Here is a 27,644-nt window from a genome sequence, read left to right on the forward strand (position 1 = left end):
CTCACAACATACCTCTTAAAAATATTCGCCCCGGATTTTTAGGTGAGACTCTCTGGTGCATACCATCTGCAAGCAACTAATAGATGGCCCGTGCTCAGATAAATTGCAGTGAGGGCCTGTTCGACAAACCACCAATTTTCTGTTTCCAGACAACCATGGCAACTAACGACACAGAGAAGCCCCTGCTAGAACCAGTCACCATCCGCAAGAACCACCAGCGGTCTCTTTCGGGACAACTCAAGGCCATCTCAGCACCCATGTCACCCAAACAGAGGTTCCTCAGCACCTTTGGACTGACGGATGATTCGACCAGAGTGGAGATCAGTGGAAACGTGGAGGTTGTTGTGGAGGAAACCAGCACTGAGGAGATCACCGCCGTGGCTGGGAAGGTTGAAGAAGAGGACGAATCAAAGCCTGGGGACGTACCCGAGGCAGAGGAAGTCGCGGAGGAAGTCGCGGAGGAAGTCACCGAGGCAGAGGCCGAGGCGTCCATGACCACCAAGATCATCTCCCAGGACGAGCCAGTGGTTCGACCATGGTTCTTCTACGATGCTCAGGTTGATCTGTATGACCCGTTGGCTGAACTTCCTGCCGCCCAGGCCCAAGCTGTGTCTAATGCACAGAAGGCTACCGGAACCACTACTGCACAAACAGCTGCAGTAGTGGAATCGCTCAGGGACACAGACGAACTGCCTCCGCTGAAGCCGCCCGTGTTTTCTGCGCTCGGCTATACTGGCAACTTGGCACCTGACACGTCCTGGAGTGCGTTTGCTCCTGCTGATATCAATGCTCTGGAAAAGGCGTATGGCATCTATTCGGCCGATAAGACTCCTGGTGTCAACGAAGATGACTACCCTGTGAACAAGTCTGAGATTCACGAAGAAGATGACTGCAAGGGCACCGAGGATCCCGAAACTGTGGTTGGAATCAACCGTCTCTATATTGCAAAGTTCTCTCAAGAGGGCCATATCTGCATGCCTCTTTACTGGCGCACAGTTGGAGACGTCTGTAACGTGCGCCGAAGCACGTGGTTCTTCAGATCGACTCTTGGACCAGTTGAGAGATCCCTAGAGCGTCATCTAGAAGAAGCCTTCCAATCAATCAAGCCTTGGACGTCGGAATACGTTGAAGAGCTTGAAGCTGCCATCTCCAACCCCGAGGCAGAGTGCAGATTCAAACACTCTTTCACCTACAAGGTCAAGGATGGCGCCAAAGATCCTCCCATTGACGTGTCTGTGGTGTTTTCTCCCTGTGCTATGTTTGAAGGAGAGACAGAAGTGACTCCCAAGGCCCACATTCTGCTGCCCAGTTACTTCAATCTGTTTGGAACTGCTCCTAGTACAGCACTGTTGGCTACCTCTCTTCTCAAGGGCAGACCTCTTCCTGGATCTCATGTTACCTTACAGAGATTCTACGATTGGGACGAGTACAAGAAGTTCAAGACCCTTCCCGACCGACAAGTCGACGCACTCGATCACGAGTATGCCAAGATCAAGCAGCTCATCTTTGTGCTTCATGGCATTGGTCAGAAACTGTCTGAGAGAGTGGCATCTTTCACCTTCACTTTTGCCATCAATCATTTCCGAGTGTTGGTCAAGGAACAGCTCAAGTCGCCCAGAACCAAACACTGTCTTCCCGAAGACCGTCAGGATGAAAACTCCATTGCTATTCTGCCCATAAACTGGAGAAGACTTGTTGATTTTGAAGAGCTGGGCTCTATGCACCGAGAATCCGGTTCTTCAGGGTACTCACTGAAGGATATTACTGTCAATTCCATTCCCTCCGTGCGAGGGCTCATTGGAGACGTCCTTCTCGATATCCCCTACTACATGTCTCATCATAGACCTCTTCTTTTGCATGCTGCTGCCACAGAAGCCAACCGAATATACCGCATTTTCTGCAAGCACAATCCTGGGTTTGATGGAGAGAACGGCCATGGCAACGTGCATATTATTGGCCATTCTCTGGGATCTGTCATTGCTCTGGACCTGCTTTCTTTCCAGCCTACAAAGGTGGAAAAGGATGATTTCCAAGACGTGGAGACGCCTGACGTCACCCTGGACCTCAAGGTACCTCCCCTGTTCCAGCGAAAGACACACAAGATCCCCAACTTTTGTTTCAACACTTCAAATCTGTTTCTGGTCGGTTCTCCAGTTGGGTTCTTCATGCTTCTTCACAACGCCAATTTCAAGGCTCGATCTGAGGAGAACGGACCCCAATACGGATGCCTGGCCGTTAAAAACCTCTACAATGTCATCAACTTCTCCGATCCCATTGCCTATCTCCTAAATCCCACTGTTGATACTGACTTGGCTGAGAATATTGAGACAGCCAATGTTCCCACAGAAAAGAACTTTCCCTTGGAGGGAGAAGACGAGTCGTGGATCAAATTCCCCGTCAAGTTCCCCTTCTGGAGTCCCTCAGGAACCCCTTCTGTGGAAGAGAAGGAGTCTGATAAGGGTGTTAAGGCTGTCAAGGACCTCTCTGAAGGTTCCAAGGATGCCACAGACACCAAAGACCTCGAGGAATTCTCTGCTTCCGAAGTCAAGGGGTCTCTGAAACCTCGGCCTAGATCAGACTCCACAAAGTCCGACAAATCCATGTCTTCTCGACTTTCTGGCATCTTCAGCAGCCGTCCCAAGTCTCCCCTTTCGCCCAACGCCCGTAAAACCGAGCACAAAAAGAGCCCAATGGCCACCTCGGGCCCCTTCTCTCCCCAGGAAGTTTCTCCCAAGGACGAGGTGCCCATTTTTACACCCACTCCTGTGAAACCTATGAATGCTAGTGTGGAGATTGGTGGTTCTCTGATTGGAGAGGGCAATTTGACTTCTTCGCCACCCAAGTCTATTCCTCTGCAGAAGCGAGACTTTGCTCGGGAGCATCAGGCCGAGCAACAGATGCAGGGTCTCAATGATAACGGTCAGATTGACTGGATTGTGCCTCTTACCGGAGCTCTGGAGAACCAGTACGTGTCCATGATCACTGCTCATTCCAATTACTGGGACAACAAGGATCTGGCTCGAATGTGTGCGATTGAAAGTTGTCGAGAGCCCGGTCCTGAACACACTATTGAGCAGTTCCGAGTGAAGATGAAACCTCGAGCCGCAGAGTCGGAGGAGGCGGTTACAGAGTGAAACAAAGAAAGGTGAAACTGTCAGCTGAGTACATAAAAATAAATATAGATGTTATGATCAATGTGTGTTTAGAGATGTAGCTTGGCTGGAGATAGAACTGTAGGGCGACTGAAGAGATCGATACATACTGTACAGCACTGTAGCTACCAAGAGAGGCAGTTATGGACACAGATTCAAGCAGCCTAGCCGTCCACTTCACGAGCTGTCCAAAACTGAGTTCCACTCACACACATGAACCAGGCATGGCCGCTCGTGATTGTCGTAAAAAGTGCACAGACAAGGTTGGGGGGAGGGGGGGGGCGCGGATGTGATTAGATGGGGCGTGTGAAGTGAACTGGTTTTCTTGTGGGAGACGATCGGAGGTTATTGGAGGATATGGGCGGCTGTAGAAGGGGGTTACGTACATATCTTTAGGTTGCTCCGCATTAATTTCATTTCCTCGATCTACGAATACGGCCGATCACGACTGTAGAACTTGTCACCACTATGTACATACGATTGATGGTTAGTAGCATATACACAGCCAACGGGCATCAGGGCTGCATATTGAATGTTAACTGTGCTTGTGATGGTGGGGACACTTCAGTGGCCCGTAGAATCCACACAGATATCCTAGAAACACGTGGATTACCCAGGATTGTTCCTGGAGGGTCCATTTTTTTACGTCCGGAAGATCCGGAACTTTTGGAATTTTCCAGCTTTTTCCAACTCCGTGTTTCGAACCCCAAGGGTCCCAATGGAATGGTTATGAGACCCCCACGTGCATTAAATATGCAGTCGCCACTGGAGGCATCTCCGCCTTCAAGAGAGAAGAAAAATTTTCGGGGGTCAAAGCAGGTTCTGGAAACGGGCTCAGGGGAGGATTTGCGAAATAATCTCAATATGGGCGATTTTTGCGCCCAGAAATACCACCGTTTTAACCAGCTTTTCAAACACAACAGTTTGGTACCCTAAAGTCCCCCCAATGTGCCTGTATTATGCATAGTCACATGACATTTTGACTTTTTCTGGCAACTTCTGTGACTGTCTTTTACGCTTTTGGAAGAATTAGACTTCCGACCCTCTGGATGTGCTGAAAGCTCTTATACCGTCTCTTTTTCCATCCGTCGCATCAACGAAACGAACGAATTAAAGCAAAATGGTGAGTGCTGAAGCTATATGATACGGAGAGCACTAGGAGCAGGAGGGCGATAGGGGGATTTTCCACAGCGATATTGAGAATATTTCTTTCAGAAGAGCTCAGTTTGGAGCTCACAACGACATGAAAAATTTGACGGGAATGGTTAAACGACGTTATCATCACCAAGGATTTGCCACCTCATCGACACGTCATTCGAAGCCCTTTATGGCAGCTTCATCATCTCCTGCTGCTCCATTCCTTCCGACACGACGCTTTTCAGACATTTTTACTAACTCAGGTTCTTACTCAAGATCTTCTCAACCCTTCTCCTCAGTCTGAGGCCCGAAAGCACAAGCTCAAGACTCTTGTCCCCCAGCCTCGATCCTTCTTCATGGACGTCAAGTGCCCCGGTTGCATCAACATCACTACTGTCTTTTCTCACGCTCAGACCGTTGTGACCTGCGGCTCTTGCTCCACTGTCCTTTGCCAGCCCACCGGCGGTAAGGCCCGACTCACTGAGGGCTGCTCTTTCCGACGAAAGTAAATGCAGATCCTTTAGGAGCATCTAAAATATTAAAAGAGGGGGTGGACTGAAATACATACGAAAATTTGAAATCTCGATTTGATTGAAATACGAAAGCTGTCTGTAGTGAGACTGTAGTATGCTGTGTTATTATGTGTACATGTGACACGGGGTACCAGAGCTACAGTAGTACAGCCCAAGACATAATAAATGGAATGAATTATATTGAAGAATAAATAAATACTGTAGTAGATGAATTGAAGGTACATACGAGAAGGCGGTATCCCGCAACTGTGGTGTCATGTCGTAATGTGGTGGTTATATCGTGTTTGGTCACGTGCTCCTGCTGTGAGCCAAATACAGTATACAGTAAGTAGTATGTGATAGGGGGTCATTCAGGGTCTCATCACTTAGACAAGGCAATGGAAATGCTCACCATGGGAACCAACCCCGTACATTCGGTGTCTGGCCACGTGACTGCTCCAACACCGCCGTAGTTGAGGATGTTTGGGTGCAGTTTTGTGGTGCTGAGGCATCATAGCTAACGATAGCTACGAGTAGGCCATAAAGCTGCCAGTGTCACCCGAAATAATAATATCCAGGGTCTGTTTCTGACCTTCTTATTTCTGGCCTGCTTATCTCTGACATGTCTCTTCATCCCTTCTCTGGACTGCTTGGCCGTGCCTTGCAGTAGTCTCCAGTGGTGTCACGTCAAACACCATTATGTTGAAAGTGGTAGAAGAAGCCCTTCTTGAGTCGGTTGAGAATCAGAACCCCCAGGTCGAGCAACCGGTGCTTGTGGTAGTTTGCGTAGCCCGTGACAACGAGACTGGCGGCCGGAAACACATGAGCCAGCCGTATGTCAATCGCCACAAACAGCGTCACACAGGTTACCAGACTGAGCCACCATTCAATGGTCTGAAACAGATAGTAGTTGGACGAGAGCTGGAGACGTGGAAAAACCTCCGGAAGCCATTGCAAGCCTATCGTAATCGCTGCGAGAATGAGGAACATGACCATGGCGCGAGAGATAATGAGCACTACTAAAACGAACCTTGCGTGAATTCTAAGTATGATACAGCATAAGGTGAGTGCAGCATTGTACAGTATGTACACACACAATCTGAGAGACACAACACTACACAAAACAACAGTAGTTATCATATGACGTATAAATTACTAATTACAACAAGGCCTTGGCAATCTTGGCATCTCCAATCTCAATTTCTTCCTCCTCTTCTTCTTCCTCGTCACCCTCACCCTCGTCTCCCTCTTCTCCCTCCTCGTATTCGCTATCTTCATCTCGTACCTGCTTTTGCTGGGCCTTGACCTTATCCTGCTTGGCACGCTCATCCTTGAACTTGGCGGCTTTGGCGTCCTCAACCTTTTTGGCCTCCATAGCCTTGGCCTGGGCATCGGAAGCCGGCCGCTTCTTGCCCAGCTTCTCAGCCAGGTCGGTGGGGCTGGCGTTAGAGTCTTCAGCCCCAGTGGCAGCCCCAGCTCGAGCCTCAGCGGCCCCAGCGGCATCGTCTGCATCCATGTAGTCCTCAAGCTCTTCAAGGTCATCTTCCTCCTCCTCTTCCTGCTCCTCCAGCTCCTCCTCCAGATCCTGCAACTTCTTTTGGGTTTTGGCCTTGTTTACCTCGTCAGCCTCGTCGGCCTTAACAGCCTTGCCACCAGCCTCAGACTTGAGAGGCTTTGTGTCCTTGGAGTTGGCGGCAGGCTTCTCAGCCTTCTCAGGCACTTGGGCAGGGTCAGCGGCAGGAGCTCCCTTTCGAGCATTCACCTTGATTTTGGCATCCTCCTTCTTAGCAGCAACAGTGGGCTTGGGCTTGGGCTTCCCCAGCACAACCTCCTGCTCTCGAGGGTCCTTTCTCAACGGAGCAGGCTTCTTTTTGACCAGAGCCAGCTCGGGCTCGTTTGGATCAGAGTTGTCTCGCATTTGCATCAACATGACGGTGGCAATGAGCGAAAAAACGAAAATGTATGCAATGGCCCGTTTGGCGGTGTTTGTGATGAACCCAGGCTTCTGCCGGGGCACAAAGCTGGGGTCTAGACCCTTGCCTCCTCGAGGCTGGGCTAGCGTGAAGTGGTTGCCACCCAGATCGTTTCGAAAGGCCAGTTTCTCGCCGTATCCCATGGTTGCGTGCTTGTTAGGGTGGTGATGTACTGTACTTCTGCTGGAGGTGCACCGCTGATGTCATGCGATGAGGTATATACTCCCGTGAAATCTGGGTTAGGTTTGGGAGAATGTGATTTCTGGAGGGTGTACGCACAGTAAACGCAATGAGACACGGAATGTCGCGTGATAGAGATTGGGATTTTCGGCACAGTCGATCATTTTGTATATTGCTAGCTACTCGTAGCCGGTATATATGTTATGTTATGTTGTACTTGTACATACTATACACCTTATTGGGTATGTATGGGTTTGGTCTGGGTGAGGAGTATGTACAAGTGATCTCAATAATACTCGTAACCTGTCAAATTCTTGGAGAAAAACATGCCTGTCTTGTAAATATTGGATTATAACTCGTTTTTTCCGGTCCTAAGCAATTTTCCGCTCTTGTATTCAAGTACTGTCCCCCTTCACAGTCTCCACTCTCAAATTCACTATTACGCTTGCTCGCGTTTTTAGGTTTGGGAATCCTTTAACGTGTCATTTGTATCCTGTGCACTGCGACCTTGATCTTCCTCCAACACCAACACAAAACACAACATGAAGTTCCTCGTTTGTCTTCTGGTTCTGGCGCTGGCCTCCGTGGTCAGCGCTCACAACGTGCTCCTGCTGCCCTGGAAGCGACAGTGCTTCTACGAGGATGTCAAGAAGGGTGACACTCTGGCCGTGTCTTTCCAGGTCGGAAACCGAGACCCCCAGGCCGGTGGACAGCTTGCTGTCGACTTTGTGGTGAGTATTATATGAAAAGGGACGGCAGGAATGGTGGATTGAATCGTTTTCGGCGCGTGACGCGTCGAATTATCGTGCCATACAACTAACAAAGATCAACGACCCCCATGGAAACCAGGTTGTCAAGCAGCACGAGGTTCCTGACGGAGACGTCCAGGTGCCCATCCAGGTCCCCGGCAGATACGAGTACTGCTTCTCCAATGAGTTCTCCGGCATTGGTACCAAGGATGTGACCTTCAACGTGCATGGTGTCATTGTCATTGATCTCAACCAGCTGACCGACGACGCTCTGGATCAGGAGATTGCCAAGCTCAACCAGGTTGTGCAGGAGGTGCGAAACGAACAGAGCTACATTGTTGTTCGAGAGCGAACCCACCGAAACACTGCTGAGTCCACAAACGCCCGAGTCAAGTGGTGGAACATTCTGCAGCTGGGTGTTGTTGCCGTCAACTCTCTGTTCCAGATCTACTACCTTAAGCGATTCTTTGAGGTCAAGACTTTGGTTTAATGGGATAAAAATACATGTTCATTGGTTACAAGTGCGAGGCATTTCGTGTAGTGTGGTGTTTCACCGCCGTGGGGCGTATTATGACGTGTAAGATATGGTGATGTACAAGTACCATAGTGGATCTGGGGATGTTTATTACTATTCCTCGTGTTAATCTGTGTATTCTAATCTATATAATATACTGTGAAGCTGTCAGGGGTTCTAGTTAGCGTGGCGTGGTGAGTGTACATTCTGTACAGTATGTACTCTATCGGGTCATAAAGTCGACAATCAGAGAGTTAAACGCTCGGGTGTTATCAAGATAAATATGGTGACCTGCTCTCTTGACCAGCTTGAACACGCTCTGGGTGTTGTTTTCATTGCTGGCGTTTCGGTTGAGAGTCTGGGTGGCCTCGGCTCCTGCCTCGGCATTCATCCAGTCCTTCTCTCCGTACATCCACATGGTGGGACACTTGATTTTGTCAAGGCGATCCAGTAGAGGCATTCTAGCCAGTGCTACAGGCTTGAGAAGCCGAGTCAGAGCCAGCTCTCCAGACGCCTTGCTGTCCATGAGCTTGTAGGAGTACAGATGGAGTTTCATTCGATCCTCTTCGCTGAGATCCTGGAATCGCCACAAAGACCAGGCTGACATGAGACGCACTCCTACTCCCGGAGGAGCCTGTCGGATCAGCATGAAGGGCGAGTAGTGGTGGGTCCACAGATACTTCATAAGCCAGTGGATTTTCTCCTGGGGAGGGATAGCGCCAGGATGGACCTTCATGCCTTCGTCGTGGGTGATGGCTGGGAACAGACGTTCGTCGGGAACAGGTTGAGCGGCAATTTCTTTGGCTCCTTGCAGAAGAGAAGCCGAATCGTCCACCTCCACGTCTCCTGATCTCTCCACACCTACGGGGGACACCAGAATGAGTTTTTCTACTCTCTCGGGGTACTTGAAGGCGTAGGCAGCTGCGAGGTAGCCGCCCATGGAGTGGCCCATAAGAGTGAATTTTTCAATCTTGCGCACCTGTCTCCAGTCCTCAATGGCGTCGATAAAGTAGTTCTCTGACTCGATCACCGCAGGGTAGACGACTTCGCCGGTTTTTTCGTTCACAATCTTCTTGTCTGTGTCCGAGGTCTGGATCTTGAATTTGGGCCGTCTTGAGGATCGGCCTAGACCGAGTAGATCAAGAGAGAAGACGTTCCAATCGGGTGTAGAGGAGATCTGGTCGTAGTTCTGGAAGAAGATCCCCAGGCCAGTTCCGTAGCCGTGGAGCATGACGAGGTTGCGATGGGGGGTTCCATTGGTGGTGTTTTGGATGTGGAACTCGTTGATGTATCTGTTTTTACCAATGTCGACGAGTTTGGACGTTGCTGTTCGGGTGGCATCGGGCTTAGGAAAGAAGGGGAGCATGGACAGAACGTCGAATTCGGCCTTCTCGGCCGAGGGCGCGTTCCACCACTGTCGCAGCGCCTCCTTGTACGGGAACCGCTTCATTCGGACGTTTCTGGTCTCTTCAAGTTCCGACATTTGAGATTTTCGTGTCGAGAAATAGTTTTTATGATCCCGCCAGGTCGCGTCAATTTATCTGTTATCGACTTGGGACCCGCATGGGCGGTGGCGATAGTTAACTTTAACTAAATGCCGTTATAGGCGGACTTAAATGAAGGGTGACAAATACCTGCGTGGCAAGTGGAGATAAGATGATGTATCGCATTGTTGATGGAGACGTCTCTTTGGTGTATGGGAGGTCTATTTTCAGCCATAAGAGCCACATAGCTGGCTATATCACCATCACAAGCCATCCAAGCTATGCACACCGATCTGCTGTAGCTAGTAATTACCACACGTGTCTTGGGTGAATCAAGGGTTGTCTCTCCTGGCTTTTATTAGTGAGGCTTTGATCTTCTTTGGGACGTGTTTGTTTCGCGTCACACCGGTAATACTTGCCCAGTCACCATTATTGCGCCTCCTAATGCTCTACGAGATGGTAAGCTGCTCCCTCGAAAGTCCATGTGGCTGCGTAGTCTTGCCTGGTGACATTTGTCTCGATGCATCTCAAGTCCGTCGCGACGGAGATAAGGTGGGAGTGGCGAGTGGCAAATGCAGCGTCCACCATTGAGCCGTGCAAAGTGATCTGCAGTAAATACTGTACAAGACCAGAGGAGCGACGGCGGGGATAAGCGGGCGGTATTTATAAAGATGCAAAAATCCAGCTTGCGCCACAAAACACAAGTCTGCACCACTTTTTCAAAAAAGCCAGGTCAACCGCTTGGCTCACCTGCATTATCTTCAGTTATACGAACCCAACGTTGCTGCCATAATAGTGCACTTGGAGCGAGGAATATTACGACGTTGCCGAGGGAGCTACAAGTAACCGTAAGAGGAAACACCCGTGCCAGCCACAAACGTCGTCTCCAGAATCCATCTATAAAATCTCTCTTCATCGTTATCCTCATTTATCAGGTCTGTACTGGTGATTGTACTGACGCTCCAACACGGACCAATGGACGCGCGCCTCACTAGATGCGACCAATTCCAGTATGATCTGCGTTTACGGGCCAACGGTGCACTGTGGCTAACGGGCTGGGCAGAGGGTTGGTGACCCCCACCACCGATAATACGTGTTAATTCCGCGACCGCCGTAATAATGTCGTTTTTAAGCGACCGTAGATACCCTACAACTCACCTCCAAGTGGGGGGCCCGGATCCAAAAGTTCCGACCCCGCATCCCAGACAAAGGCCTAGCTCGATGACTTGCAACTTCCCCCACACCAACAGAGTTTTGCACGGCTGGATTACGGACATACCAAGCTCCTGTATGCACTGGAGACAAGGAATTGGGCAGCTGGAAACCGACCAGGGCTGAAATCGCTGGAAAAAACCACCACAGAAATGCACCAATCCACACACTCCACAAGTTGCTCCAAAAGCTTATCACGCTCTGCAAGAGTCATGCTATATATGAGTTGATGGGGGTCGCCGCGACACTGGGGTACAGTACTGAAAACACGACATAAACCGACATGGACGAAAAGAACCCAGGCATTCTTCAGACAAGAGTGTTTGAAGAACAGTCTGCGGACTCAACCAACGAAGGACAGACGGAAATCTGCACCATCATGTCTCCTTCGAACCTGGAAAAGGGAGAAGAATCCGATCTGCCGCCCGATCAGGTCGAACCTCCAGACGGAGGCTACGGATGGGTCTGTGTTGCATGCACCATGGGCGTCTGTGGCACGGGATGGGGCCTCAACTCGGCCTATGGCATTTTCCTCGCACATTACCTCTCCTATGATGTGTTTCCAGGGGCAACGCCACTCGATTATGCATACATTGGAGGAATTGGCATTGGAGCTGGTCTGTTGGCAGCCCCAGTGGCCAACTTGGCTATCAGAAACCTCGGGCTGAAGCCCTCTCTGCTGATTGGAACGTTCCTTCAATTGGCAGGCTGCATTGTGGCCTCGTTTGCCACTCACATTTGGCACCTCTATGTGTCCCAGGGTCTGTTGATGGGACTGGCAATCATTTTCCTGTTTGCTCCGGCCGTCACAGTGCCTCCACAGTGGTTCAAGAAGAAGAGATCGCTGGCAAATGGCCTGACAGTGGCGGGGTCAGGTATCGGAGGAGTGCTGATCATGCTGGCAGCACAGGAGTGGATCAATAAGTGGGGCCTGGCGTGGTGTTTCAGAGCTACTGCAATCATGACTTTTGTCATTAACATGACAGCAGTGATTCTGATCCGAGAAATCTCAAAAGTCAAACCAACCTTTGCCGTGTGGGACTTCAAGTTCCTCAAGCAAGTCGAGACCAATGCATACTTCCTCTGGGTCTTCTTCTCGCTGGCGGGCTATGTGGTGATGCTCTACTCCATGTCTCCAGCTGCCAAAGCTGCCGGCTTGACCGATAACCAGGCCACCAACATTTCTGCTCTTCTTTCTGCATTCATGGCTTTTGGACGGCCCTTCATTGGCCACTTTTCTGACAGATACGGACGTGTCAACATTGTGATTCTCTCTGCGGTGCTGGTAATTGTGCTGGAGTACGCTCTGTGGCTCCCGGCCAACTCCTACGGCATGTACATCGCGTATTCCATCCTCAATGGCTTTGTCCTTGGCACAGTGTGGGTCGGTCTTGGCCCTATAGCTGCTGAGATTGCGGGGCTATCGAGTTTCCAGACATTGTCTTGCATGGGAATGGTTGGAATGTCCATCCCGGGTTTCTTTTCCGAAGTCGTTGCTATCAAAATTCGCCGAGACGGAGACAAGCCTTACCTGTGGCCCATTGTCTACTCCTCGGTGGCTTTCTTCTTTTCGATTCTGAGCGCATTCGTCATGAGAGAATATGCAATCAGACGGCAGATGGTTGCGAAGCGAGAGGAGGACCCTAGCTTCGTCATGCCAGGCTACTGGTGTCGCATGTTCAAATGGGGCCGAGCGTAGAGCCAAGGCACCACCTTACAGGTAGAGATTATCATAACTTATAGCTCATAGCGCGGCTCGCATTCACAAGTAATCACACAGCAAACGTCAGTACATATATAATACAAGTCAGATTGGGATATCTATGGGCATCTTTCTGCCTGTTCAGCCATGGTAGCTCTTTTGGAAGATACAGTCTTAGTGTGAATGTGAGTGAGTATCTGCTGTATGTACTGGTATCAGATTGAACTGTATGTACGTTCCATATGGCCGAGTCTCCAACGGTAAAACGCTCAAGTCGCCAGTCCTTTGTTTTGCGGGATCCCAATGAGGGAGCTCTTTACGCAAGTCGTGTGTAACTGTGTTTGGGTGGTTTGCTCATGCGCTTAACCTCATAGCTGCACATGCGTCTTCTTCCACGACGCATTCTACAAGGCACAGATTCCCCTTACAGTAAAGTACTGTAGTTGCATAAGCATGTTCAAGCAGAGTTTGGGCCAGTTTGCATGCTGCTATGCTTGGCTTTGTTGTGTACGCTGCCCAGCTACAAGTATACTTATTCTTCTTTTCGGTTTCGTTTGTTCTTGGGCCTCTCTCAAGGTTAGGCTCCAACTCTTGATCCCTCAGCTGTCTACAGTATTTGTAGGTACCTCGGCATATCTGCTGTACTACGCAGTCAGTGAGAATGGACGAAATTACGTTTCATTACCGATATCGGCGGTGGATGGTTTGGCGAATGGGTCTATGAGACACTTGGTGCACTCTTATCAATCTCTATTTTTCACCCAAACCTAATTTTGGTGGATATCACCTGCGAACAACGAACTACTGTAGTGGTTTCAGCCGTATTGCAGCCCCCTTTTACACAAGGACAGAAGCTCCCCCCTTATCATGTGGAACATTCTCTACTTATCCGCTCGAATATACTTCTAACAAGGGTCGATGAACGGAGAAAAATACATCCCCACATACAAGCATGTAAACTCATACATGCATCTCGCATGGCATCTGTCTGCCGACTCCAACTTGGCATTTAAAAGAGTGCACAATTGGGAGTGTACCTGTCAGCTGCTGTTCAAAGGCCGAGTTCCTACTTTTTCCGAAGGAGGCGTCTTGGGCCACTTTTGCGGAAAAAATAAGAACAAATGATCCGTCCTAACAATGGCTGGATTAGCTGGGTCAACATCAAGCATGTTTTTAGACTACGTGCATCACGGAAACAAAATAAGGTCTCGGAATTATATTGGCTCTGCAGGAGAGAATAATTCATTTTTGGGGCGAATATTATGGATATTGTGCATAATTCTTTGTCTGTCTTTTGGATTTACCCAACCATTCTGTGGTAGGGGAGCTAGACACGCCCCAACTATAGCTCTGTTCTATGGGGTTTACTGTTGTCCTGTTTGCAAATTAACACTTCTTGGCGTGCAAGCGAACCAACCTTCACTACAGTACCTACAGTACCTACAGTACAGTAGTCGGATTAGTAAGAACGTTTCGCAGACTGACTCGGGATCCAGCAACAAGGCCCCAAAAACAAAAACACAAACAAGTCGTTTGTCTCATCTCATCTCATCTCATCGCATCGGGAGCCACGCAAGCAATCGTTATTTCGATTCGGGGGTTTATGAAACCGTTTACGTTGCACAGCCGGGTTTGCATTTCTCGCTTCCATCATCAGGGCGCATTTCACAGCCCCAGGATGCAACTGTTGTTCCGAAGAAGGACCGAAGACAGGCGAAAAACAACAGGTGAGAGAGCAAAGAGAAGAGCAAAAGGCAATATCTATCAATTTCCGTATACTATGCTCAGGTTTAGGGGGTCCTGCAAAGAACCAATTCTTGTTTTTGTTGGCCCTTTTTTTTGTGTGCTTTTTTTTAGTGTCCCACCATCTATTGTAGCCTAATTAACCTTACGCACGCGCAGTTGTGAAAAGTGCTTGTTGCACTGGGATTAGCTTTAATGTATCATGTGATAGTGAAAATAGAGATGGCAACAAGCAAACCTAGAAAACACCGTTTGGAGAATGAGCAAAGGGAGAGGGAATTGATCGTGAGATGAGAGAGAGAGAGAGAGAGAGAGAAAGAGAGACAAGAAAGATTGCTATGACCTGAATCGTCAACAAGCCGAGAACCGAGACAGAATTGGGCCCGTCAGCACCGGGAAGCACACCCTCATACACCGGTGGAGGTCATGCACACAAAACAAAGCTCATCTCATCTCATTGCCAAGGGGGGACGGGCAACGTTCATCTATGGCACAAGGTTCCCGACAGCCGAACAAATGTGCATACCACCGACTGCTCTGCACTCCACGGGGGCTGCTGCTCATCGCAAACAATGGTCTTGTGTGTGTGTGTGGGTGATGCTTGTTTGGTGGTTTCAAGCACCAGGCGGCAGGTGCTTCCCCACGTGGTTTCCAATGGGGTAGTCTTTTCCGCATCAGCAGCAGCTCCTATTGATTACCTATCAGCAAAGGTCTTGTTGGGGACCCTCACAGCGACGTTGGCTCGTATTCCTGTCTTACCAGTGAGGAGATCGGCCTTATAGGTTTCATCCGGTCTAAAGGGACAGAGAGCATTACGAACACGACTGTCAGACCAGATCCCGTCTCAACCTCGATCCCTACTGCACCATCAAGGCACAGAGGTCGGCAATGATCGAGCCCTGCGACTTCTGCATGTCTTGCAAAGGGCCAGTGTCGATGACATAACAAAAGCTCGTTGCTTTTGCCAGTGGGCGCGTTAGTTTAATTTCAACAACGTTGCGAAAAAGATGATAACCTACGTCATGTTTGGTCCGGCCGGGTAATGTTCCATACGTCGCCCTGGCATAGCTCTCTTGTTTGCCGGCTAGGCATAAGGCTGTAGCTTGGCAGCCTCGTAACTTGCTGAACCTACTGTTAGTGTATTTGTAATACACTGTAAAAAGAAAGCAAGAAAGGTCTCCACTCTGGTGAAGAACTTGGCAACCATTTAACTACGCCAAGAGGAGAGATGTTCGTGTCCATCACAGGGGTCTAAATAACCAGGACTGACGACAGTCATTGCTTTTGTGGGTCCACCAGGTCCAGTTGCTTGCCGTCGCTCTCTTTGCTGCTGGCAGGTGACAGCGAGATGCCCAAAGACACGGTACTGTACTTCTGCTGTAGCTTCCGAACGGTCCAACGGTTTCAATGGAGATCCCGCTCTTCTGCACGTGGAATTGGAGGTCGAAACCATGTCGCAACCTCGGTAAGAAAATTAAACTGTGGGATAGACACGTAGGCTAGCTGGGGTTCTAGAATTAACGGGAAGAAGCCCGGCAACGTCCTGTTTAGTGCACTTGTATGCCACACATCAGGGGTCCCCTGCCGACGGGTGCCTTCTTAAATCAGGCTCCCAGTAGATCAGGGGAAGCCATCTGAGACCTTGTTTTTTTTTTTTTGTTGTGAAACACATGCGGTAAAGACCAGCCTGTCTTATTCAGGATCATCGCAGACCCCAGACCCACAAGCACAAGTCCATCGATTCACCCCATGCTAAGGTTGTTTGGGGGACTGGAGCTTGAACTTTGCAATATGCAAAAAAGCCCAGATACAAAAAAAGGAGCACAGGAACGAGGTCGACGCGGCAATTCTGTAGTCCAGAGAGGCTTCGCCATTGTTCTTCACCGCCGTTTACACAGGGCAAACGTGCAGCATACCGTAATTACGTATAGTAAGTACAGCCAACCGACGTGTGAGTAGTCTTCTTTTTTTCTTCTTGTTTTCTTCTTCGTCTGCTTCTTCTTGTTCCTTCGTATATCAGTGTCTTCTTTAAACCACCTGCTTCTTCTACGTATACTCCTGAGAATCCCGTCTGTGCCCCAAATCATCGTCACCGCACGGCTCGTTTCTTTTTCCGGGCCACTCCCCCCAGCTCCTCAGGTGGAGGAATCGGAGATCAAGTGCGCCAGGTCCTGCCATTTTTATCCTGCACATATTTCTGAACCTTGGACAGCTCTATTCTGCATCAATGAGCACTTTTTAATAGGCTTGTGCCATTGTCCTTGGGGAGCTGCAGTTGGGGGCGAGAGCACACATCTGTGCACCTGCGAAAGGGGTCTTATACGGCCTGGCTGGCCACCCAGTTCCGGAGGTCCGTTAATGAAAGAGTCCAGCCTAAAGTGTTATGAGAGTCGTGACTTGAAGGGCCCGGGTGATCGGAACAAAAAGGTTTCACAGACAGTATATCAATTAAGTTACACTCGGATAATCCCAGGCTGATGTGAGAGTTGGGCCAGTTGGGGTTTGATTTTAAGCGAAACCTAGAAGCCCACAAAATACGTAGATGGTGGAAATTAGCCCGTTGCCATTGATTCTGGCTTTTTTCCTCTTGTTCTAGTTCACCGTTGTACTGTATGTATACAGTCGATGGCTGTTCTTTGTGCGTCTCTTGTCTGTGGACATTGCCTTTGACAGGGGGGGGATTAGCGTACCGGTAGTCTATAAAGATACGGGGTTAGGTCTGGGTCCAAAAGGGCAAGTTGCGCGCCAGTCTGCAATCGCCGTTACACATTCACAAGAACTAACAAAGCGCTGCCCATAATATTTGAATCCGATAATTACACCAACAGCGAAGATTTCACAATGAAACAAAACGGCTCCGCATCTCTGGCGCCCTGTTGCTAACCGTTCCGAAAGGGGAGGGCGTGACTCAAAACAGACACGGACGACAGTAGGTCGATTTCAGACGCCCATTCTGATAAGCCTCGGACCTATCTGTACTCCGCAGACGGCCCCGCGACGACTCCAAAGGCCCATCTCGACCGCCTGCCGTGTACCTGATCTTCTGCCGTGTACCTGATCTTCTTTTCTATGGCATTCCGTCATGTTTGCGGACGCAGACGGTCACCGGCCCAATGCACACTCCCGTTGCGTTAGGCTCATACTGTATTTGACTCGTATTGTAAGCTTGTTTGACATAGCGTAATCCCCGATCCTTGTCTCTTCCATTTCGAGTGTTTTACTCCACCGTGTTATCTGGTATATACCAGCCCTCTGGAGACGCGACGGAGAAGCATCCACCAAACACTAGATCATAAACAGACGTAAATCCCGGCATAACCACCCTCCTGCGACATGGGACATGTGTGGACGATCTAAGCCATTCTGGAGGCCGCCAGCATGCTCCAAACAACTGGAATAGTTCCAAACAACTGGAATAGTTGCTGACAATGTGCTCCTTCCCAGAGAGCATCCACGGAGTCATCCTTAACACGGGAAGCCGGCTTGGAAGTGACAGTTGACGACTCAAAGCTTTTCGGTTTCTTCCCAGATCTGTTCGAGTACTCGTATCTATAACTCCGCTCTCAATGTCGCTCAGTCTTTCAAATGTCAATGGACAGTGAGACACGTCACCCTGCAGTGGCAGACAATTGAGAGAGCCCGCAGCAATTCGAAACATGTGGCTGTTATTATTGTCATTATTATTTGTACGCAAAGTATCGCCTCCTCTTGAGGCAGGGTGCTTCTCGCGAGTATTCAGGTGTGAAACCTGACACCACATCAACAAGAAGACGGAACGCCCGGGTTAACTTTAGAGGTTTTGGCAGGCAGTTGTGATCACATACGGCGACGAGATACGTGTCAGCTTGAATATCATGAATATCAACTGCCGGGCACTCCTATCTTTGCTACCTTGTAAAAGTAGTGAGAATATAGACCCCCAAAATAAAGGTGTGTTTGATAATCGGGCTGGTGGTCAAGATATAGATATAGCGTTTCAAAAACTGGCTCCTATGGCGAGCTGTAGGTACGGAAAACCAGTTGAGACCCTGTGTGTGGAGCTGTCGCCACGAGAGCACGCGTGGTCATGCCGAGGTCCTATAAAATCCGTCTCATATTTGCTTGCTTTAGATAGCCTTAGAAGCAGGTGTACTGTAGTTGCGAGCCTCTCAGCGAGTCTACTGTAAGGGTTGCATTGTGTGTGTTTATTGCCGTGCCATCCTTGGCGTGATCGCTTATAGGGAGACCTCTGCTGGATGATGGGGTTCTGCGAAATTGTGACAAATGGACAAGCAAGATGTCAAACGATCGTTATCACTTTGTGTTTTTGCGTTACGTAGCTCATTTGTTTCAGCTCGCACTCAGTTTTTCGCTTCCAGCGCCCAAACCTTGTGTGGATAAATCTTAGTGAAATTAGAGTGCCATCACTGGTCAACTTTGCGTTTTTAAAGTTGGAAAATTCTATTTATCCACAAAATATAACCTTGTCATATGCTAAATCAAACAGCTTTGGAGGCCCTTTGTGTGCGTGGTGTTCATTGTTTCGTTTCGCGCGTCCAACCCGAAACCTTTGTAGTGGCTTCAGATGTAATTCTCGCCGCTCCAGCTTTTATATAGTCGCCAGGTCCCTTCTATGTCAGGCTGCTCGAAGACAATCAAAAGCTCACACCAATGTTTGGCGCCATCAACCTCAAGATCAAGCAGAATAACAACTCACAGCCAAGGGCATGCGACAGTTGCAGAGTTCGCAAGATCAAAGTAAGTACCAATCACTCACCAATTGCCCCACAAGTTTGCTCCACTAACACCAGTGTCCCAATATCGAACAAGGCATTCGACCAAACAATGGCATCTTCAAGCCCTGTGACAAGTGTGTTCAGGCCTCTCTGTGCTGCACATACAACCAAATGTCCAAGAAAAAGGGTCCCAAGATTTCCACCAAAAAGCGCAAGCTGGCTCTGGACCAGCCCTGGGAGATCACCGAGGAGATTGTATTCCAGCACTTTGAGAACGAAGAAGAGTCCCATCTCTGCTTTGTCAAGAAAGACGAACCCAACGAGGTGTTCAGCAGTCCCGAAACCTCCAATTGCAGCATTATCGACGAAGACCTAGGCTCCTATTCCTTCGGAAACACAACTCCCTGGGGAGGCTCGTCACCAATGACCGCCCCTCCCATGTCCCCCATACTTATCAATGAACTGGTGTATTACTTCCGACACGTTTACACAGAGCTGCCGATTGTGGACCTTGGGGACGACAACTACTGCCTACTGGAGGGCCTTCGACTCGCTAACATGACCCACAAGTTCAAGACTGCACGTGATGCCGTCAGTAAAGACGCTCTGGTGTCTCAAATCCAGCAGGTGCACATGCAGAGAGTCTCTTCTACTAACGACAATGTCACCATAGACTCTGTCTGTGATTCTATCTTTCTGCACATGGCCATGGCCGCCCTCGACAACCGCAACAAGGCCATGGTCTACCTCAGCGAGGCCCACACATACTACCAGCTTGTGGTGTCTTGCCACGAAAATAACTCTCGCAACGCCCCTCGTCGCAAGCGAGTCAACTGTGTACTAACCAACCTGCGACACGAAGCAGGTGCTCACCATCTCTCCAGCGAACCACCCAACTACATTCTGCTGGAGCTCATGTCCCCACCTTACATTGGACATCTGGCCCACATCTGTCTCGACTCCTACAACTACCAGGTCACTTCTCTTCTTTTATGGCATACTTCGATTACTGTGGGTCAGGAACACAAGGCCCCGGCCACGTCGGAGTGTGTCACCATGGAGCCACAACAGCGAGCTGCAATGGACTGTCACGTTGCCAAAATCGCCATCCAGCAGTATTTGCAGTTTCTAAGGAAGCCCGGGTCGTCTCAACAGGCGTTGATAAAGTTCGGCGAACTACTCAACAACCGCCTCGGCTTGCTCTCTTCTTCTCAGCTCCATGTCTGCGGAACCTCGACTCTCAAGACCATTGTCGACATTCTCAAGCAGTTCCCCGCTCTGCAGCAACTGGCGGGCCTTCTACAAAACCACATTGACAAGTGCGAAATGTGGGACTTTAGCATTGACTGGCTGGACCTTCCCCAGTGGGAAACTCAGATGCCGGCTCTCAGCACTTGATAGGCGAACCAATTCTATAATTTATACACGCAATAATTGAAACCACGAGTCTGTAGTATGTACTTGTCCCCAGGTTTGCATTTGAGTCAACCCTCATCATGCGACCAATGTTACCCACATCACCGTAAATGATGAAACAAAACAGTGGAAACCCGTAAAGGGCCCTTCTGGCGTGATTTATTTCCAGGGTTCGACGCGAAACGACACGCCATTGAAACGTGATAATTCCAATAATAGAGCGAAGGCCTACAATAAAGCGTCCCACCCTTGTTGGTTTCAGATAAGTATTCTATTTACCTGCTTCAAACAGGTTGGTGGTGCAATGCAACTGGACTTGTCTTGCAACCACCGCTGCTGCACGGGAGTGCATTTGCAGGGCAAATCAACCAGATCTTGATCGCAAGATTTAGTCCAGTGATGTGCGCAATCCCGAAAAAGGACAAAAAGATTGGTTTTAATCGTCTGGGGAGGGCACAAGGGTAATGGACAAGATGCACCCGGCTAGCCCAACTTTTCACATGACGCACAGGGGAGAGGATTTCGGTCATTTCAAGCACACCAAATTAGAGCCAAAGGGCCTCTCATTTCCCTGAGGCCACAATGGAAGTCTGTCGGCTAAGCAGCCAAAATTATCAAATGACTTTTCGTGTATCAAAATAATAATGGAGGGGAGAGGTTGTGCGCAAGCTCGAATCTAAACTCTGAATATGTAACGAAGATCGTGGGTTCACAAGACTGTACAGTAGCCAAATAAAGGTGGGCACAAATTCGTGGAGATACCTGCGTCCAGGCGTTTCTTTTAGATCTTCGGTTTCATAACAGCAAGAGCCAACTCCCTCTCTAGAGTTTACTAGTAGGCTATTTTCCCACCGGCCGATCGATAGAGTTGATTTGCCCAAGGGTACCTGTGAAGATCAGATTTTTAGCGTCCACATTCGCCCAGCTATTCACTCCACCCCCATAACAGTCTGTAATGACCACCTAAAGAGACCAATTAGTGTGTCAAACACTCGGACGCACTCTGCGAAGGATGCAGTAGACGTCGACCACGTACTGTGACGAGCTACTGTGTCCCACACTAGCTTTCAGGCGCAAATGAGACAGGCGCCGATTTACCTCACTTGTTCCACTCGACTGAGAGGGTGCAGTTTGGCAACGTAAAGATAGGAGGTCCTCCCCATTATCGCCAAGACGTGGCATGCGTGCGACGAGCTTACACCCACAGTTAGTCAATATTAGTAAATGGGCCTCATGTGGGGATTGACATCGGTTCTGCAGTAACCTTGCACTCTAGACAGTCTACCTTGAAGTCTAATGGGGTTCAGCCAGTCACACAGCTTTGGCGAGGTGCGTATCTCAGATTTTGGCTTTTATATTTAGGCCGCGAGCACAAAGAGCCCATAAAGAAGAATGGATTAGTCTCAAGCATCAAGATTCGAGACGAGACAACCAGAAACATGCATATCGGAACATCCAAATAGGGCTTACCGTTGCACAGAAGATTTGAGTTGGGATACTCAGAAACAGCCGGAATACGAGATCGAAGAGAGCCCTGTTTTCGCCCCATTTTGCATCATTTTGGCACCGGAGTCGCTCTCAGCAGCCTCTGGGCGGCCCCATAAACGTCCCCCGTTCGATAAAGCGAACATTTATGATCCCCCAAACGCCTAAATTAGGTTAAAGAGAGTTTCTGGCCATAGGCAGCATCCACGCTTAAAATCCTAATGGCGATAAGCACCTCTTCTAGGTTGCACTTGGCCCGACGAGGCACTCGAGCGTGACTCTCTGGTGATTCACGTTGCACCAAGGAGACGCGCCGGTGAGTTTGGGGGCGACAAAAAAAAGCACTTCCGATGTCTGGTCATGTAGAAGAGATGCCACAAGTTAGTCAAGCATAGTAATGGCATGATCGTCACTCATCATACCGGAACGTGCTTCACAAGGGAGATCGATGGAAGACACACAAACTCCACAAGGCGGTCCACACAGGTTAGTAACACTTTGTAAATTGTAAATTGAGCCCTTTCCTGGTAATAACTCAGAGGTAGGAAGCTACCGCAACAATGGGGAGGGCATCATAGACATATACCTGGCTGCAAGGGTTGGCAAAAGGTGACGACACCTGTCTGCATCCTGTTGTCTGTGCATATTGCTGTGTATACAAAATGACAGCTACTACTACTGTTTTTAATGTATATGTATAGGTGTGTCTCAAACAAGAACAGGGTCTAGTGGAGAGCGTCAGAGGTGACCCGACTACGTCACTGTTTTCGTCCAAGGGCCGATTCCACACAGCTGTGAAGCGAAGCGAGATCTCATCTCACACAAGGCTCATCTGAGATCATCCTTGCTCTATCGTTTCAACACACAAGGTGAACAGATTTAACGAGCCGCTGACGAACAATGGGTGGTTGTAAATCTAGTCATCCATGATACCATCCCGGGATAAACACCATCTCGGGTTGTCAACAATCTGGAAGGAGTTGTTTCGCAACTGTAAATCGTCGAGCCGCCCAACATGACGACTAGACTGGCACCATCGCTACAAGTAGTCATTACTTTTTCCCACAGACCCGTCCTTGCCTTACACACGTCCCACACGGAAGCAGCACATCCTGCACTCTACCCGAGTGGTGTGCCAAACCTACATCAGCCACATCGTGGCTTGTCTAGACGAAGCCTAAGAGAATATTTGACAGGAGCAAAAAGCAACGAACACAAGCGGAAAGCCAGAGCACATGATGTCGGAGCTGCCGGGTACCGCAAATGTCTCATTCCAATGTCAATGCTCCATGCAGAGACTGCTTCCTACAGATTACGGGGCCCGTGTCGATAAAACTCACGTCGATCTTTGAAATCTAGGCATTTGAAAATACTGTAATAATACTACTTGTAGGCACGGAGCCATCAATAACTTACACACACTATATATATAACAATAATGGTTGGCAATTATTTTGAATTGCACATGACACACACCTTTTCCATCATCCTTTCATGAAGACGAAAACAACTACTCCGTCTTCTTCTAATCCAGCTCCTTGCAGCTCACTCGCACCAACTCTTCGTCAAACTTGCCATTCTTCTTCTGGGTAATGATCATGGCGTTAAGCTTGCCTCCCTTGACACAGCCGGAGTCCAGACCTCGGGTGTATTTGGTGAGCTGCAGGCCCTGACGAGCGTCATGGCCATAGAAGATGGTCATTCGGTCCTTCTTGGGCCGATCTTCAATCTTGTCGTTCCACACCTCGAACCACGGCACTCCATCGTCGTCCTCAGTGTACACGGTATCTCGTGGAGGAAGCAGAGATCGCATGCGCATAACCGCGTCGGGATCCTGATCTTCCAGCCGGGGCACATTCCACATGAGACCGGCATGCACGGCGACAGCGAGGTTGCCTGTTTCGGCAATGTCTCCCAGTCTCATGATAGCAGGACACGATGCAATGTACTTCATCTGCTCGGCGGTAAAGTCCTCGGCCAGATCGTCTTCGTCAGCGAGAATGTTGGCAGGTGCGTCTCGGGTAATGTGATGCCCTCCAGGGGTCTTGAGCGTTTTCTGATGGTGCAGATGGTGGTATTTTTCATACGCGTTGACGAGTTTGTCCTCGTGGTTTCCTCGAACGCAGAGCGCATTGTGTTTGATGGCAAAGTCTACGACTCCCTCCGAGTCCTTGCCCTTGGAGATGAAGTCACCTAGGAAGAAAAGCTGGTCCTTCTTCTTGTTGTAGTCGGCTTTGTCCAACAGATGCTTGAGCTGCTTGAAAGAGCCGTGGATGTCACCAACCAAGATGAGCCGGGTATCGTCCTTGTGGCTGGGGATGAGCTTGGGGTCCATGTCCTTGACCACATAGAAGTTGGGCAGGTCGGGGTACTTGGGTTTAGTCATGGAAAGGGTGACCACGACGTACGACGTGGCGACAAACGTCAGCAACACGACCAGTGCAAGCAGCTTGCCCCAAACACTGGCGATCCGCGACTTTCTGGGCGTTGTGTCGAGCAGAGGCTGCTGTTCGAGAGACATGGCGGATTTTTCCGAGTAGACCGTGTTCATGTGTGTCTGTATAACCTGGGTCGTCTGTGGCGTTGATCTCAGTTTTGTAGCCGGTAAAGGTGGACGTAGCAGAGCTGAAACAGTTATCTACACAGTCCTAGCGTGACCTCTAGCGTGACCTCTTTATCTAATTTCTGGAGGGGGGAAAATTACGCTAAGTTTAACCGTTACCGGTGTTATGCATGTTGGTATCCAGTCGGTGCACCCACGTGGGGTTATGTTAAGATTATACGTTGCAACCAGAGATGGAACCACCGGTGTAGATATAAGGGCAGCAACCCAGTGGGACTGGCGCTGACGGGCTCAGATGTCACCCCAACCGCGCCCTCTCGCCACTACTTGTACATCGCTCTAGCTCTACTTGTTCAATGCACATGACGCTTGGTATGGGCACATACAGCAATGACGTAATACGATGTACCTACATAATTATTTGGAGGAAATTCAACTCCCGATTGGGAAGTTCATTCTTGCCTCCAATCAGCCAGGCACCATCAAAACAACGCAAAAGTGTCTACATACAGTATCGCACAAGTAGTGAGTCAGATATACATCCTTATCTGGCCAGAAACAGATAAATACTACTTGTAGATCTATGTACGAACATAACCACCAACACCAAGGTTATAAAATACGGACTATAGGTCTGGTGTGCAACAGACTTGAGTGTGAAACTTTCCCGCCCAACTCTACAGTGAGGCGGGAGCCGCCGCCTTCTAGAATAATTACTGCTGCTCTCTCTTGGGACTGCCCCTCGTGAGACACCAGCTGCCTAAGCTACGACAGCCGGACCGAAAATAAATAATTATGGAGGCCCATGCAGGGTATTGCTCTTGTGCGGCTACAGGTTCTTCATAACACTGGACTCCCCCCCAAACAACAGACAGAGACAAAGCTATGAAAAGTGCCACGCGCTAGTGGGTGTTTTAGACCCAAAATATCCCGGGAAAAATACCTCTGGACGCGTCAAGCTCTCGGGCAAAGACGGAGGCACAAGGTGTGTGTTTTCTTTTGGCCTTTTTGCATGCTATATACAAGAGCAAGTGGTTCAACATTATTTGCCACAGGACGATACCCGCGCACACACTGCTTTTTCTGCTCGTTTGCGTTAATAAATTAAATGCAATATGCGCTCACATGATTCATCCTAAACCAGGGTTTGTCCATCGCCACCCGACAATGTCTCATACAAACCCTCCAGAGTGGAGATAAAGACAATAGTATTCCTGCGGACAGTACAGTAAGTAGAGTGCAAAGGTGACACAACCAGCATGCTTAATAAGCGTCTAGACTGACCCGTCATACTTTCATGTCTTATCGGAATATTCCGAGGTTTTTCCGACTTGGGTAGGGGTTTCCGGAAAGGTTCACAAGCACTATTGGCCGCCTACTGTGATGGACTGTGTGAGATGTTGAAGAGCTTTACGGTCTCCGATATATACTGTACTCTTTACAAGTACAGTAGTCTGAAATAAGATGATGTACCTGTCGATTGACTCAGAGCCCCGTATACACGTACTGTACAACAGTATTTGAACTTGGAATAACTTGTTCCACGTAAGTTGGAACCATGAACGAGAATAGGGGGGTAACAAACAGCCGCTCGTACTACCCGCATTACCTACACGGGTCCGGGCCGTTGCCCATAATATCTACCCCTGGTATTCCTGCTAGCAATTACTCTACAGGACAGTGAATGTTGGTCGATGTTGCTGACACTGCGCCGCAGTGTCCAACCTCCAATTTCCCGTCCTGCAGTATAAGAACTGACTAAACAGCTACTTGTAGTCAGAACAAAGAACTAGAAATCAGTGGTTTTTTTGCTTCATCACATCTACAGTATTGGGGATACTTTGCGTTTGGGAAGACTTCTCTAGCAACTCCTTCCCCTGGTGATTTTATGTGAAAAGTCTGAACATTTCCACGACATATGAGGACGACAAAAATCGTAGTAAATCGAGGTATTTTTTCTTCTTAACAGAAATACGAGATGGAGAGTCTTTGAAAAGGAACCGTAGCTTTAAATTTGACCGCCATGCCTTTAGTTCTCTTAGACCAGGGCTACTCCATTGTTTCGTTACAAGCAGTTGAGACGTTGACAGATGCCAGACTCACTTGCAGAAGCTCACAGAGTGGATCGCGGAAGCTCACAAGGAGGTGCTGTCAAAAACACAATGAATCCAGACAAGGAGAATCATTTTGTTCATTATGTCAAATCTAACACAAGTGGTCTTGTCCCCTGTGTTATCTGAATTTCCAATATTTTTTAGACTATTTTCAAATTACATAGAGCATAATGATATGGAGTAAATTCTGGAGAAGCTGCTAATTACTGTAGTCATTGATACAAGGGCACAAGTACAGTACAGTACGCAAAAGTGACAGTTAACAGCTAAATTATTAAGAACATGGCAACAATACCCATTGTCGTGTCTTACTCGAACACTGTACCGCGGTAGACTGCATGTGATTCAACTTCTTACCAAAAGGAACAGGCCAAGCTCCATCAGAAACAGTACTTTCGATCATTAACTGATCGCAAAAAAAGCATGGTACTTCGAAAACTTCCGATACGCTCCATCAGCCTCAGTAAGTCGTGATGTTTACAGCACAGTACATCTCAATTCTGTAGCCGACGCCTCAGACCTTCCCCAACACTTACTAAGCATATCAATATCTAAAGTCTAGAACCTCCAATATCTATCCAAGTTTCTAAAAAAGGGAATGTGGAGAGTTCCTGAACTTGTCTTTTAGATCAGTCAATACCACATACAGTACTTGTACCATGTGGACTCGCACTACTTGTAGAGCGTTAGTGTATTGGTTTGCGGACCGAGTTTTGCCCATAATACCATAACCACCCATTTCATTCCATAGTAGAACAGTTATGAGCATGACAGCAGTTGCTAACGGTTGATTTTGCGACTTCTAGATGATATATTATTCAGAATCTGATCTCGTATACCTCGTCTCAACCATCACAGCTGCGTCAGAGATGTGGGGAAGACGGATTCCGGAGACGCTAAGGCACTAAAAAGCAGACTAAAGACCAATCAGTGAGAATAGTAGAGTCGTCCATAGAGGGTCTTGAAATCATTTCTCTCTTATATACTTTTCGA

General features: G+C 48.8%; 11 protein-coding genes across 11 annotated transcripts; 6 read left to right on the forward strand and 5 right to left on the reverse strand.

Moving 5' to 3' along the window:
* Positions 1-83: 83 nt before the first annotated feature.
* Positions 84-3,134, forward strand: YALI1_E41325g (uncharacterized protein; the record flags this gene model as incomplete). The annotated part of the gene is made up of 1 exon (XM_504788.3): positions 84-3,134. One exon carries the CDS (start codon positions 84-86, stop codon positions 3,132-3,134), a length of 3,051 nt encoding a protein of 1,016 aa, XP_504788.3.
* Positions 3,135-3,620: 486 nt separating this feature from the next.
* On the forward strand, positions 3,621-4,088 carry YALI1_E41360g (uncharacterized protein; the record flags this gene model as incomplete). The annotated part of the gene is made up of 1 exon (XM_068283194.1): positions 3,621-4,088. One exon carries the CDS (start codon positions 3,621-3,623, stop codon positions 4,086-4,088), a length of 468 nt encoding a protein of 155 aa, XP_068139295.1.
* Positions 4,089-4,272: 184 nt separating this feature from the next.
* On the forward strand, positions 4,273-4,798 carry YALI1_E41367g (40S ribosomal protein eS27; the record flags this gene model as incomplete). The annotated part of the gene is made up of 2 exons (XM_002143064.3): positions 4,273-4,275; positions 4,553-4,798. 2 exons carry the CDS (start codon positions 4,273-4,275, stop codon positions 4,796-4,798), a joined length of 249 nt encoding a protein of 82 aa, XP_002143100.1.
* Positions 4,799-5,960: 1,162 nt separating this feature from the next.
* YALI1_E41393g (uncharacterized protein) lies at positions 5,961-6,917 on the reverse strand (the record flags this gene model as incomplete). Its single annotated transcript, XM_504789.1, has 1 exon — positions 5,961-6,917. One exon carries the CDS (start codon positions 6,915-6,917, stop codon positions 5,961-5,963), a length of 957 nt encoding a protein of 318 aa, XP_504789.1.
* A 579-nt stretch (positions 6,918-7,496) lies between these two features.
* Positions 7,497-8,193, forward strand: YALI1_E41399g (uncharacterized protein; the record flags this gene model as incomplete). The annotated part of the gene is made up of 2 exons (XM_504790.3): positions 7,497-7,685; positions 7,780-8,193. The coding sequence occupies 2 exons, from the start codon at positions 7,497-7,499 to the stop codon at positions 8,191-8,193; spliced, it is 603 nt and encodes a 200-aa protein (XP_504790.1).
* A 247-nt stretch (positions 8,194-8,440) lies between these two features.
* YALI1_E41421g (uncharacterized protein) lies at positions 8,441-9,700 on the reverse strand (the record flags this gene model as incomplete). The annotated part of the gene is made up of 1 exon (XM_504791.3): positions 8,441-9,700. The coding sequence occupies one exon, from the start codon at positions 9,698-9,700 to the stop codon at positions 8,441-8,443; it is 1,260 nt and encodes a 419-aa protein (XP_504791.1).
* Positions 9,701-11,196: 1,496 nt separating this feature from the next.
* YALI1_E41436g (uncharacterized protein) lies at positions 11,197-12,612 on the forward strand (the record flags this gene model as incomplete). The annotated part of the gene is made up of 1 exon (XM_504792.1): positions 11,197-12,612. The coding sequence occupies one exon, from the start codon at positions 11,197-11,199 to the stop codon at positions 12,610-12,612; it is 1,416 nt and encodes a 471-aa protein (XP_504792.1).
* A 2,603-nt stretch (positions 12,613-15,215) lies between these two features.
* YALI1_E41480g (uncharacterized protein) lies at positions 15,216-15,811 on the reverse strand (the record flags this gene model as incomplete). The annotated part of the gene is made up of 2 exons (XM_068283195.1): positions 15,216-15,553; positions 15,604-15,811. The coding sequence occupies 2 exons, from the start codon at positions 15,809-15,811 to the stop codon at positions 15,216-15,218; spliced, it is 546 nt and encodes a 181-aa protein (XP_068139296.1).
* Positions 15,812-17,266: 1,455 nt separating this feature from the next.
* On the reverse strand, positions 17,267-17,565 carry YALI1_E41498g (uncharacterized protein; the record flags this gene model as incomplete). Its single annotated transcript, XM_068283196.1, has 2 exons — positions 17,267-17,420; positions 17,465-17,565. 2 exons carry the CDS (start codon positions 17,563-17,565, stop codon positions 17,267-17,269), a joined length of 255 nt encoding a protein of 84 aa, XP_068139297.1.
* A 1,443-nt stretch (positions 17,566-19,008) lies between these two features.
* Positions 19,009-20,471, forward strand: YALI1_E41514g (uncharacterized protein; the record flags this gene model as incomplete). The annotated part of the gene is made up of 2 exons (XM_504793.2): positions 19,009-19,095; positions 19,149-20,471. 2 exons carry the CDS (start codon positions 19,009-19,011, stop codon positions 20,469-20,471), a joined length of 1,410 nt encoding a protein of 469 aa, XP_504793.2.
* A 3,028-nt stretch (positions 20,472-23,499) lies between these two features.
* On the reverse strand, positions 23,500-24,525 carry YALI1_E41569g (uncharacterized protein; the record flags this gene model as incomplete). The annotated part of the gene is made up of 1 exon (XM_504794.3): positions 23,500-24,525. The coding sequence occupies one exon, from the start codon at positions 24,523-24,525 to the stop codon at positions 23,500-23,502; it is 1,026 nt and encodes a 341-aa protein (XP_504794.1).
* Between the last annotated feature and the right edge of the window lie 3,119 nt (positions 24,526-27,644).

The sequence above is a fragment of the Yarrowia lipolytica genome, chromosome 1E (assembly GCF_001761485.1).
Source record: "Yarrowia lipolytica chromosome 1E, complete sequence".
Classification (NCBI taxonomy): Eukaryota; Fungi; Ascomycota; class Dipodascomycetes; order Dipodascales; genus Yarrowia; species Yarrowia lipolytica.